Raw genomic sequence first — 14,411 nt, 5'->3', positions numbered from 1 at the left:
ACGCATTCAAAAAGCAAAACAAAAGTCAAAAGGAACAATATCGCAGAACACAAAGTGGGTAGGCTATTTCTTATTAAGATAATGCTAACAGGTGACAGTATCTAGTTGTTATACACTGGAAAATAGAAAAAATAGCTGTTACCTTGCAGAAGACTTTCGTGACTTTATCCTTTTTCCATGTTTTCTCCTAAGAGATGCTTTTCTGTGATTCCTCTTAAGAATGTAATAACATACCATAGTGGATCACATCAGGCATCTTTCTGGCTCAATATCCAGTCTTGCAGTTGGTAGTAAATGTGTCAAAGGACATCTCCAGAAAGTAATTGTACTCTTTCAGGAAGCAATCCCATCTTCAAGCAATCTACAGTTCAGGTAATTCCTGAGCCAGAGATATGGTATCTGTGATTTATAGCCCTTCATGTTTTTCCATTAGTTATCCCACCGACTTTTCAAACCTAAGTAACTTTTGCCTCTCTATATAACCCTCTGAAAAAAAGTTCTACAGTTTAGATGTAAGTGAAAATGTTTTGCTTTTGTTTGTTCTGAGCTTGTCCAGTGCTCATTTCATCATGGACATGATGGTCTTTCTTCTTGACTAATGTAAAGTATGACATGTTTTCATCTTCAGTCCCTGCAAGTTTTAAACATGTCTGTAATCCTATCTTGTCTGAGATGTCTTTTCTCCAGGATGGAGAATTTTGCTTGTTTACTTGATCCTCATGATTAAGTCATGGCATAACTTCAACCACATTTGCTGTTATTTTTAGCAGCTTTTCATTCCTGCAGTGTTGTTTTTCACACAGACAGACAAGAAGGAAATAGTATCTGAGGTATGAATACACTGCATCTAATTCATGACATTACCTGTTTTTCTGTGTAGTTTGTTTCTAATATTGTATCCGCTAATTTGACTGCCACCGGCCATTGGATTTGCCATCTTAGAGCTTCAAAACTTCAGAACTTAGAGCTTTTTATCTTCAAAAGTGTTTCCTAAGTGGTAACAACTAGTTACATAAGACTGTCTGCCAACAGTGTATAAACTCAGAAATGTGTTCCCCCAAGTACCTCACATAATTTTTGCTGACAGTGAATTTCATCTGATACTTTTTAACTGTTCAGTCAATGTCAGGAGCCTCCTCAGTTATACTACCTTCAATAACCAGAAAATTTTGTTACTTTCCTCATTATAGTTTTTAGAGATTATTTCTGAACATTTGGAGCATCCAATGATACTTGTGAGATTTTGCTGGCAGCAACAAAAAGGAATCTAGATGGATTGGAGCATTGGGAAATGATTAGTGGGATGCAATTAAACAATCCAAATGCTGGATTCTGTGTCTAGGATGGAGTAATGCCAGGCACAACTATAAACTGGGAGAGAAGTGCCTTGAAAGCAACCTTGCAGAGAGGGATCTGGGTGTGCTGGCTGACAGCAGGATCGAAATGAGTCAGCATTGCGTGCTTGGGCAGCCAAAGAGGACAAACCCCATCTTAGGGTTCATCAAACACAACATCACCAGCTGGGCAAAAGGGGTGATTATCCTGCTCTATTTAGCATTGGAGCAGCCTCACCTGGAGTGCTGTGTGCAGTTCTGGGCCCCACGTTTTAAGAAGGATGTGAAGGTCCTTGAATGTGACCAGAGGAGGGCGACAAAACTGGTGAAAGGACTGGAGGGAATGTCCTGTGAGGAGTGGCCAAGGACTTTTGGCTTATCAAGTTTGGAGAAAAAGAGGCTGAGGGGTGACCTCATTGCTCTGTACAGCCTCTGGAGGAGGGTAAGCGGAGAAGAAGAAATTTACGAGATTTTTTCAGCAAAAACCTTATCAGCTTTATCTCCTTGCATTATGGTAGTTATTGCTGCGATGACACACCCTTGAGGGGAAGGAAGATTCCCTCCTGTCAAGGGTTGGTCACCACAATTTTGTGTGTTTAACAGTCTCTAACTTTTATAATTCTAACAATTAGTCTGGCATGAACATCATATCCACACACACAATCAGCTGAAGAAAGAACTAACACTAATTCTTCCCCCAGATAAAGCTGGCAGCAAATCACAGGGCTTTCTCTCCAGCTTCAGAAGACAGCAAGTGAGTGTTGCTACATGCACAGCCATCCACACTCCCACTTCTGTAGGTCACCAGCTGGACACTTACTGATGCTGCCTTTTCTCTGTGTTTTTACACTTGTGCATTAGGCTGGTCACTTCTACAGAAGGTCGGCATGACACCTTGCTGGTGATGTAGGCGGTAATATTTATTTGTCCCATTCACACACTGTAAGGCTAACACCCAATGCAATTGATCTGGAGAGGCGATAGGAAGCCCCCAGTGAAATATAGGGCTGATGGCCAGACCCTATAGTAAAAACAGACCCAGGCATTACGTATCTTTACAACCAGTGGTTGCTATCATGTGTCATCTCCTCCTGCCCTCATAAACAGAAACCCTAATTGTCAAGAGGGTATTGGATTTCCTTGAGCTCCTTCATATGAAATAGCTTTCTTTGGTTCTAGTTTGTTTCCCAAACATATTACTTTCTAAATCTTCTGATTGTCAAAGAATGTTTAGAAATAGCATAGACAGGCAGTAACGAAGATGTTGGTAGGAGCTTTTCTTCTAAAACTTGTTTCTATGAGAATGGTAATCAGGGTAAAAAAGGAGTTTGTGCATGAAATCCTGCTACTGCCTTCCCTTTGAGACTTGCTTTTTCAAAAAGCTGATGGCAGGGGACTGTACATTTTCTTTTGCTGCTACTCCAGCCTGATCCCTCTGCAGCAGTGACCTCTACACTTATTTTGATTTTCAATGTCTTAAAATTTAGTTTTCTGTACAGTCATTCACACTGAACCCTGAAAAGAAGTTACATATATATATTTATAACAATAAAAGAGAAAGAATTTCTTGACTTTTATGGGCTTCTGATATTTTATTAGCCAAGTCTACATTCACCCTCACCCTTACGGGTCTCCCTGTGGTAGCTCTAGCTCTGCTGATCTTGTAGACAAATGATGGAAGCATCTGACTTAGAGTCTTTTAGAATCAAAGAGGATTGAGAGGGAAAAGACCTGCTAGGTCATTTTGTCCATCCCCTGCCAATACAGGATCATGACCTACTGTACAATAACTTCACTAATGTTTTGCCAAGTCCCCATTTAAACAAATCAAATGGTGGGGATTATATCACTTTTTTGGAGACAATATATCCCTATTGTTTCATATTTTTTATGAAAAAATGTTATGATATTCTACTTAATAGTCTTAATATTACCATAATTACAAGGCTAGCTCATTTTCTTCTTGTAATATTTCTTTTTCTTGATATGCATGTTTTTCACATATATCATGTTAGAAGCACTGTATTTGTCATGTAATTCTTTTCAGCTTTCTTCATAACTCAGTTCTTAAGTCCCTTATCAATGTTTGCTGTTTACCTTCATTTAATTTTCTTCCACTTTAATAATCTTTCTGGTATAGGCTGCTCAAAAAGATATGTATTGCTCATTAGTCTATTCTAGGTGTGATTCTTGGGCATTAGCGTTCTACAGCAGGGCTTTTGTCTGAGTCATAGTGTGATGTATCTGGATATGTAATTCCAAATCTCCTTAGTGTCCCCCTTTATAGCTTTATGCAGCTTTCTGATCAGTTCTCATTCTTGTCTTTTACACACTGCTGAAATTCTATTATAGTGAATCATCCTTTCAATTCTCAAGTCCACTTGTTCATTATCTTTATCACTTAATATTCAAACTCATCCTATTTAGTTCCCTATACCCCTTTGTAAAATATAAAACTTTTTTTCTCTTTCAGAATTTCTGTATCTTATATTTTACTCCAACTGAAAATTAAAAAAACAAAAAAGCCAGACTTTGAATTACATAAACTGTATTGAATTTTTAAAAATCAGTTTTATCTTTTCCAGAGTTGCAAGGACTAAACTGTTACCAACATAAATATGCATTTATTCCTTGCCATGGCTTCAGATCAGAGTTAAGGTTATATTGGATTACATTTGAATATTTCCAAACCAGTATATAATTACCTTGCATTTAAACTTAACCTTCATGCAAAATTCTTATGAGATTTTTTACTTTGAAATAACTCATATATTTTAATGCAGATTTCAAACTTTTTGGCTTCCATTGGAATTCTTTGACTTGATAGTCTGAGGAGAAAATTTTGAAAGCCCAAAATTATATATTAAAAAAAGGAAAAAGATATTACTTTTTTTTTTTTGGTGATATTACTTGATCACTTCAGAAGAAAGCACATCAGGTAGAGGCAAATTGTATTTTAAATGACTCTGGGATTTTCTTTTTTAGCTATTTGTAAGATATTGTGCAAATCATATAAGTTAAGTTGGATTTCAGTTTCAAAATATTAATTTAACTTACTTTTTACTATTTTAATTGCAAAATTGCAGAGATAAATGAATTAATTATAAGTGGAAGTATATTTTAAATGTCTGTATGTCTGTTATACATAACATTTGTATATGTGGCTGTCCTCCTGTTTCCCCGCTAACATAACTAAAGGATCATAAGTATGCATTCCTTATTAAACACAGATTCCTTCACTGTCAAAAGTAGCTCCAGGCAAAAAGTTGGCAAGTAAAGAGTTAATAAAAAAGTCAAAGAAACATGAAGACATCTGGTCCTCAATGTGTACAAAAATAATATTTTTGGGTTTTAGATGTCTTTTATGTTTCTATTGGTGCAAGAATAGATTTTTTTTTGATTGAACATTTCAGACTTCCATTGATTGAAATAGATGACTGCCTTAGGGCATTTTTGAAAGGGAAAAATAAAAGAAAAATTATGAAATTCCTTTGTTCAGAGCTGCTGTTCTCCATAGCCAGTACATTTTTTAATACGGAGACACATCAGTCAATGGGGAGTTCAATTTGCAAAAGGACTGCAAGATTAGGTTTTCAGTATGCAAGTGTGACCAATAAACAGGCATGATAAGACTGCAGTGACCAAGAAGGGTCAAGTACAGCCATCTTCTCAATTTTCATATTTCAGAACATCATAGGTATTCACGCTGAATTAGTTTGGCCAAAACAGGAGAGGGGGCCAGTGAGGTAAAAAAGGAAATCGTTCACACTGCAGAACAGCTGGGAAGCAACGCTAGCTAGTCCCTTGGCTGAGGCAGCCTGGTGCTCAGGCACAAGATGAAGGTGACCTGGGAACATGGGAAGACTTTGGTTTTTGCTGGGCTTTACTCAGGATCTGACTATGCATATACCTGTAGAACAGGTAATTAATGCAGGCACAATGGATCAAAGTCTGTGGACAAAAGAACTCTCTGTGGCTAAGGAACAACATTAGCAACTAGGAGATATAGTACAATTTACTTTATTTTTGAATCAGCACAGATATGTTAGCTAGACTGTTCCCCAGCTTTTCCTCTTGCTTGTATCTATTGGAAGGAACTGCTGTGGGAAGCTGTAGTTTTTGTGATGTAAATAATATCAGAACCTCAGTTGAAGGTGCTCTGAAAGAGCAAAGCCAGATCCTTGTCCTGACAATTATTCTAGACACTCAAGCAGTTCTCTATGCAGAATTGCAGGGGTCGATATTAGTGGAGTAAGTTTCAGAAGTGATGTTTATTTTGTGAGCAAAAAGAAAAGGGGATGCTGGAGTGTTGAAACTTGTGTTTTTATGCAGTTACAGTTACTCTCTTTAGTGTGTACTAGCTGGTAAAAAATACCTTGACAGAGCCGTGGTCAAAAGGAAAAATTTCCCAAGACTTTGTTCTTCTCCACTGCTGTTGCTGGCACAACCAAAAATGTTCTACATAATGTTTTAAAATTTTTGTTTTGTTCTTCAATATGTATTAGTGCATAACAGTTATTTAGTGGTTATTATAGCTTAACAGGTTCGTAAAATTTTTTTAAAGGACCCTAAGCAGGCATTGGCATAACAGGGAAGGAATTCTATGTGCCAGAAACATAATGCACATTTTAAAAGGCCCTGTTGATATACATTGAAACATTGGGTAAATTAATAAACTCCAATTGAATAGAATAGAATAGTTCAGTTGGAAGGGATCTACAATGATCATCTAGTCCGACTGCACGGCCAGGCCTGAAGGCAGTGACTGTTCGGGTTTTTTGGCATTGACTCTGGAGAGGGTCATGAATTGTTTCTACAGGTAGATCAACAGCAAAATGAAGACTAAAGAAAAAGCAAAACTATGCACAATCAACCTGATAGACTTCTGCAGTGAGATTATTAGCCTGGTAGACCCACCTTAGAGCAGTGGGTGTTGTTTACCTTGACTGTAGCTCTCTCCTACAGTGTCATCACAGACAAACAGATGAATTTTTAAATAGACAGTAGATGGTGATTAAATTGAAAGTTGGCTGAACTGCTCAGCTCAAAATGTTGTGATCAACTTTGCAAAGACTATCTGGAGACCAGTAACTAGTGATGTTCCTCAGGGCTCAGTCCAGTATAGCTTAAAATCTACATTCATAACCTAGATGATGGGACAGAGTTCAATTTTCCAAACAACAGAGAATCAGGAGGACTGGTTGCTCTGTGAGGTGATTGTGTTGCTCTTCAGAGGTACCATCTAGAGAAATGGGTTGACAGTAATCTCAAAAAATTCAACAAATTGAAATGCCAAATTTCCAATGCACCTGGGGAGAAATAACTGCATGAACGAGTGCAGGCTGACACTAGCCATCTAGGAAGCAGCTTTGCAGAGAAGGCCCTGGGGGTCCTGGTGGGCCATGAGCCCACAGCACACCCTTTCAGCAAGGAAACCCAACAGCCTCACCTTGGGTGCATCAGGAACCACACTGCGTCACTACATTAAGGGTGTGATCCTTTTCCTCTCCTGAGCACTGTGGAGGCTACAGCTGGAGTGCTGGGTTCAGTTCTGGGCTGTGTGGTATGAGAAGGACATGGATATACTGGAGTCAGTCCAGCAAGGGGCCACAAAGATACTGAAGAGCTTGGAGCTTGTGAGTTACGAGAAGAGAGTGAAAGAGCTACCACTGTTCAGTCTGGAGAACAGAAGGCTCAGGATGAATTTCATATATGTATAAATACCTGCTGGACTGGGAGGACAAAATGTGGAGCCAGGGTCTTGGTGCCCAATGACAGGCCAAGAGTCAATGGGCACAAACTGTAATGGGTGGGATTTCAATTCCCCATGACAAAAAAAAAAATAGTGTAGGTATGGTCATACACTGAAATAGGTTACTTGGGGAGGCTGTGGAGTCTCTGTCCTTGGAGATATTTCAAACTCAACATGGCCCTGAGCAACATACTGTGGTTGATCCTGTTTTGAGCAGGGCAGCTGGACTAGAGGATCCCCAGAGATCTTTCCAATCTCACCCATGATGGGATTTTGTGGTACATCATAATAAACTCTGCTGTGGTTATTAGAGATTTTATAAAACTTCTTTATTCCTTTTTTTTTTCTTCCCCACCCGAAGGAAAAATCTTGTCATCAATAAAAAAAAAAGGGTTTCTCACACTGTGGTGTACCACTTCCCTCATTTTGCTTTCTGTTTAACTGATAGTGCTTTCTGCCAGGGCTTGGGCCAAGGAACCGGAGATCTAATGTCTCATGCTGTTCATATTACATAAAACCTTCACTCTGCAGTGAATTAGTGATTGTGTTCAAGCCTCATTGTTTTTCCTGGGGGCAAAGGCAGTATACACCAGTATAAATGTGCTTTTATTTTGAAGAGTTGGAGGCTGATACTGCAATCACTTTTTACTGTGAGTAGTTCAGATATAAGTTTTTTTCCCTAGAGCTACTTACTTTTGAAAGGGTGACTCTTTGCAGGAACCAATCCTTGTCTATATGTGGCAGTTTAGAAACTGGACTGTGAAAATATTTCTTCTTCTAAACATAGAATGGTAATGTGGATGGTTGTTAGCAACGCAATTTCTCCAGCAAATGGGAATAGCTACTGCATACAGAATCAGTTTTGCCTTCATTACTTTTCAAGTGGTTGCTTAAATATATATAGTATCTGCTATAGAGCAAGTAGGAAGCAGAATGGGGAAAAATGAAGGCTTCTCATTTCAGTTGTGGTCCTTTTTTTTTAACTGGCAGTTGTTCCTGTTTTCAAGTGTTTGTTTCTACTTTAATGAGGATACCAACTTTCATCCAGTGAGCTGTGTGGGTCACTTTGTTAGCTCACTCGCACACACCAAGGTAACACACCAGCTGGAAATTTTGACTTTTAGCAGAATTATTTTTCCCCAGCAAATGGCTTTCCTTTTGACACGTTTTAATGTACTTGCACACTGAGAGGAAGAGTGGGTGAACAGAAAACAGACTGTTTTATTAACCCAGCAGTCACCTTTGAGATTCATATGTGTCCACTTTTTTCTTGCATTTGTACCTAATCCCAAGAGACTGGTACCTGGCTTCCCTTGGAATAACAAAGTCAGTCACAAATCTCCAAACATGACTGTTAACTGAATGCCAACTGTTTCTTCTCATCTTTTTTTTTTTTCTTCAGTAGTATGTTAGGGATTGTGTCCTTATGGGTGCCCTATAACCATAACATTAATTTGGGTTTATATTTAAGGATTATTTCTTTCAATAGTAGAGTAGAGTTCAAAAAAATAAATTGCTGCTTCTATTTTGTGTGTGTTTTATAGCGATTTTTTCAGCTCTGCTAATAGTGGAAAGGGAAGAAATAAAGCAATGCTGCAGGCACTGACTGGACTACAGTTTCAGCTCAGAAGAAAGCTACAGGATCAAAAGTGGCCAGACAAGCACCCTCGAGAAGAAACCCATGCACATTATTCACAGTGTCACATGCCAGTTTCACAGCATCCTGCATTCAATGGATCTTTTCCGATGGGAACTCACTTTTCATCAGACAAAGCTCCAGCAATTTCAGAGGTACCTATATTACCAACAGATATTTACAAAGTATATTTTGGAATGCTGTGTTATCTGTAGAAAGCTATTCTTAATTGTAACATAATTAGCTCATTTTGGAGTGCACCTAAATGAAATCCAGGAGGGAGGTAAGGGTGAAGCTGTTGAAATTAACACGTTCTAAAAAATACATAGGGCTCAAGCAAGAAAATGGCAGAGCATTAACTACCTAGGTCTTGTCCCTGTGCTTCCTCATAACATGTTCTTTGCATCATTAATCTTAGGATCAACTTTCTACTGATCCATGACTGACAATTTACACTCTGTCTTCCTTTTGGATAATGGAATGTCTCTGGAGTTTTCTTTCCGCATCACAACATATTTCAAGGCAGCAGACAAGCTAAAAGCCAGCTGGGGGGCAGCAGGAGCAGGGTCCAGCAACTCCCTGTTTGCTTTTTCGTGCTGTGGCAGAGCAGGCAGCATCTCATGAAAAGGGGAGAGAGGATGCTGCCTCCTGGCAAATCTGTCTGACAGATGTGGTTTTGGCATCAGCCATTTGGGTATTTTTTTCTTGCACTGTTGTTGACAGACTAGGGCAGTTCTGGACTGTGGTCTGGACTCCCAAGTCCAAGGACAGGTGATGGGAAAGTGGTTTGGTACAATGGTGGTGGTGTAAGGGACAACATTGCACAGGCTACCCACTCCTTCATCTCAGTAGAGTGTGTGCAGGCGTGCAGAGCTACCCCACACCAGCCACATCACCTATTACAAGCTGTTACAGAATGGATGCTTAAAACCCATCACTGAACAGATCAGATGACACCACCATATTTCTCTCTATTTGGAAGTAACTGTGGTATTTCAAATACCACATGGTGGCAGCTGTTGATAATGGCTGGTACTAGTTTGTTTTTAATTTTTTAAACTGAGGGATGATAAATACCAGTGAGTGGAGCAGCCAGGTTTCAGACATTTCAGACATGTTACATCAGGAATGTCCTGATAACTTGGTATCTGATGCACTGGCCCTTTCTTTCCCATTTAGCAATGGGACTGAAAATAAAAATATAAATAGAGATTCAGCTACTATCCAAACTCTGAATCCAACAATGAATATTTTAAACCTTTCTTTGACTGCTAATAAACTTTCCCTCCAGTTCTCACCACTCCCTTTCACTTCTGGGCTATCTCCACTCTCCTGTTACTCCAGTGTTCCTCACTGTAGCCTGGGGAAAAGAAGTTTTAGAAAAATAATAAAGTTTTTATTTATTCCTTGCAGCTTTTCTGCCCCTGTGGGCATTTGTCTGCCTGTCTGGCTAATGCGCTGTAATGAATCTTCTCTCTGCCATACACACACATATCGTCCTATCAATCAGTGAGAGGAAATGCTGAGTGTGGTGAGCACTAACAAGCACTCAGAGGGGTCAGTACACCAGTGCAGTGGCATGCTACTTTCCCTACAGACTGCTTTAATTGAGGGAACATAAATGAGACAGCATGTGGCTGGCACCATGTCTTCTTGCCAGTCTCTCTGCTTTGGCAAACTGACCCTTTCTGCTTCAACGTTCAGGGCAGTGCTGACCCTCCTCTAGCTCCTGTTGGAAGGCAAGTCCCTCTCAACCTCTTTGGAATCTCTGGGTTAACTCAGGCAGCTGGAGCTTCTGGAGGATCTTGGTTGCAGAGGCTGGCGGGTGCTGAAGAACCTGTGGGCATAGCACTTTGCAGGTCAGAAATCACAATGAAAACAGAAGTGGGGAAAGGTGGAGAAAAGGAGGAGCTAAGGAAAATTATAGCAAGGGGGAGACAGGAGAGGGAAATGGTGAAAGAAATAGGAGGTAGGTAAGCTGGAAGGACTGAGGAAAACTGGTGACAAAGCAAGTAAGTGGAGAGAAAAAGATAAAGAGGAAAAGAAAAAAAAAGATGTGGGAAGTCATATATTACTGGAGAGAAATACTAGAAGCAAAAAAAAAAAAAGAGAGAAAACTAAAAATATTCCTATGCATAACTCAGGGTGGTCAGGGTGGACAGGAAGCAACATCTCCAGAAGTTCTCAAAGAAGATTGGGTCACCAGAGGAATTTTTCATGGCAGGTTCCAGGATTTAGACAAGAAATCATGCCCAATCCATAATTAAGTAGTAGCATTTTAAGGTATATATCTAAAGATAGGTTGACTTCTAGCTGTGATTTCTTTTCACCCATTCGTGGAGTCCCAGCATGCCATTAAGGACTCACTGTCATTACCCTGTAGCAAGACATATGATTGAGTAAATTTTCTACTGAAGACTTCACAGCAAAGCCAATCTCTCCTTTTTTGGCTGTTGAGAAGGAGAAAAGGGATTTGTTGAGAAGAATGGAGGAATTATAAATCTCTGAGGAATTAAAACATATAAAGTGGGATCTTGGAGTTGACAGCATGTAAGGATGGACCATTATACCTTTCTGCAAGTCCCAAATTTTCTTTGCATGCACGGAAGTTCTGGTGTTCATAGATGTAGCATGTTTGCATTGCAGTCAAGAGATAAAAAATATTTCATTGCCCAGAGTGAGCACTAATGTGTAATCCATCTTGAGTGAAGATGGATTCCACTGAGAACATTGTCTTTGAGATCAAGGATTTGGGAAGTAGCAAAAAAGGGTTAGTTTGGTATTTTAGGAGAACAGGAGCAAATGCCCAAGAAAGAGAGTTTGAGGTCTGAGGCCTCTTTTTGTGACACAAAACTTGGATCCAGATTAATTTCTCTGTTGATCCAGGGAAGTCACCTCCGCTCTCCAGGAAGGCAGGTTAACCTATAGAAATACACAAAGAAGTAAAAGAGTGGCCAGATTTTCCCCTGCAGTATTTGTAAGCCCTATAAATTTCAGCTTTAGCAAACGTTCTGATTGAAGATTTTGAAAGAAAATCCAGATGAAAGTAGGATGCCATTTGTTACTCAAAAAGTTTGACTTCTGCTCCTGAATGAATGCCTGTGAGAAACGCCATCTGTCAGTCACTGGGCAAAGGACTAGGTTCCTGTTCTCTGTGTTTACACACTGCTGCCCTTTTCTCAGGAGTGTTCCAGTATGTTAGCGAAAGTTCAGCTTAGATACTGACTAGAAATACCTTTTGAAGGAAAATTTGTTTTTTCTAGGAATGGTTTTTAACAAATATTAGTTTTGGTGGAAATTTTTATTCAGTAAGCAATCAAAGGAAACTAATTATTTAGTATTCCAGGTTGCCACTCATCTTGTTTCCTATCTCATCTTTTAATGGACACATTTGGATGGAGGTTGAATTATTTAATTTATATATATATATTCCTTCTGCAGCCTATTCCATCTCCATGGCATGCCTGTTTGTTGTCATTAATAGAATGTATGTTCCCAAGTTTAGCATTGTTCATGTCCTTTGTAAAGACCATTGGTGATTTTTAGTTAATTATCATCGCTAAAACCAGAAATAATAATTAAAATACAAACATTCAAAGCATGATACATTCCCTGGTGAAGAGGTGTTATGACTGGAAAAGCTTTGTTGCTATGACAGTATTTTAAAAGAGTTAGTTTATTCATAATAAATAGCAAAAGAATGGTTGATATGGGACTTTTTAAGAAAGCATGAAAAAAGATATGTGACTTATGGAACACTGATTTTGTCAAAAAACACTGTATCTCTTTTGATCTGATTTCAAGTTTGGTTGATAGAACTAAGATTGTTCATATAGTATAGTCATGTTTCTTCAAGGTGCTTGATTAGTACGCATGCCAAATTAACGTCCTGTGCAATAACTGGATCAATAAACTAAATAACTGACAGATTTGAAAATGGATTTGGAAGTGGGAGATCATTGCTGATTTTTGACATAGTCCTTCAGAGTACTACAATAGTATTACAGTAATGACCTCTTGGCCCAGTGCTACATAAATATATTATCAACTATATCAAATATCTTGTCAACTACTGAAAACATTTTAAGTAAGTGTCTTATTTGCTGAGGGGGTGGAGAAGAGTGCAGCATAGGACAGCATGGACTTTTCAAACTGTCAAACTATGTGCATAACTAAATAATGTGTATTTTAATGTGAAGTATAAAAACTGCACTTCAGAAAATGAAAAAAATCTATTAGGTCATAACAAGATAGAATGGAATGGAATGGAGTGAAATGGAACAGAATAGAATAGAATAGAATGGAAAATACTTTAAAGATCATCAGGTCGACTGTTAACTTAACACTGCCAAGTCCACTACTAAACCCTGTCCCTAAGTGCCACATCTATACCTCTTTTAAATACCTCTCAGAATGGTGACTCAACCTCTTCCCTGGGAAGCCTGTTCCAGTGCTTGACAACTCTTAATGTGAAGAAATTTTTTTCTAATATCCAATCTAAACCTCCCCTGGAGCAACTTGAAGACATTTCCTCTTGTCCTCTTGGGGCATTTTATGCTAGAAACCTGTAATTTTGTCAAAGACATATGAGTCAGAGACCTTGAGCAACTGGAAATGAGCTGCCAGAGTAACACTGCAGCAAAATAATAAATCAGATTTGTATATCTAAAAATGTATATAAATAAATAAACAATACTTTAATAGGGCTGTGGATTCTGATTTACCTTTGTATTTAAGGCTGGTCTGACCGTTACTGGATGCTGTCTCAATTCATATCTCGAGAGACCCAGTAGGAAACTTGTAGGAAGGTGAGGACTAGACAAAGAATCCAGCACATTATAAAAGTATAAAAAAGATTTAAATTATCATTAAAGATTTGAGAAGCATTATCTCTTTAACCAGTGCAAAATGAAATTTAAAGGCAACCTGCAGAAAAATCCACCAACAGCTAAGAGATACTAAAACACTGAGAACACACTCTTCAATATACAGAGCAAAGGTATGCAGGGAACAGTGATTGGAAGCTAATTTCAGGCACCTGAGTAATGAGTAATTACACAAGAGTAATACTTGACTGTATATACTGGGAAAAGCTGTGCATTAGCCACTTTAAAATCCCCACTCTACTATGATTTTCTGTATGAGTGGCTAGCGAGAATAATACTGTTGCAGTGACCTGGGACACTGAGGAAGCTTGGACACAAGCTTCTCACAAACGTCTAAAAATGGCTACATTTCTTTTGGAAATAGTCGTTTTAAGCTGCTGGGGCTTAATTTTAATACTTACTCTTTAAAAACCTTTCTGCAGGCAAATTTTATATTTAAAAACAGAACAGGTCCAGTCCAGACATTGCTAGGAGGGAAGTCATGGCTTTTTTAAAGTGTTCTGAAAGTCACAAATACCTTAAAAGTCCTGTGCTGCCTGCCTTATATTTCCCATGTAGAGAGTCTCATTTACCCAGTGTCTGCCACGCTGACATCCTTTCAGTTCCTTTTTCAGATATCTTCTGCTGATTGAAGCAACTTCCATACTTCATACAACAATGGAAACACTTTCTTAAGCTGATTTTTTTTAGTGAATTGGCACATAATTTGATAGATTTTTGATGGATTAGGAGACAGTATGACAGGGAGAATAGAATGGCAGTGTCTTACTACTCCCACAGAAATACATCATTTTAAAGCATGA

At 38.7% G+C, this 14,411-nt stretch overlaps 1 protein-coding gene across 1 annotated transcript in view; it reads left to right on the top strand.

The window, feature by feature from the left end:
- The first annotated feature begins 8,676 nt into the window (after positions 1 to 8,676).
- Positions 8,677 to 14,411, top strand: part of TFEC (transcription factor EC) — a 96,004-nt gene continuing 90,269 nt past the window's right edge. Inside the window, exon 1 of the mRNA XM_027682272.1 lies at positions 8,677 to 8,877. Coding sequence (XP_027538073.1) covers positions 8,677 to 8,877 — 201 coding nt within the window. The remainder of the gene's footprint in view (positions 8,878 to 14,411) is intronic.

Source organism: Neopelma chrysocephalum, unplaced genomic scaffold (assembly GCF_003984885.1).
Source record: "Neopelma chrysocephalum unplaced genomic scaffold, ASM398488v2 Primary Assembly neopelma1_62, whole genome shotgun sequence".
In the NCBI taxonomy this organism is placed as follows: Eukaryota; Metazoa; Chordata; class Aves; order Passeriformes; family Pipridae; genus Neopelma; species Neopelma chrysocephalum.
This window is presented reverse-complemented; position numbering and strand designations above follow the sequence as displayed.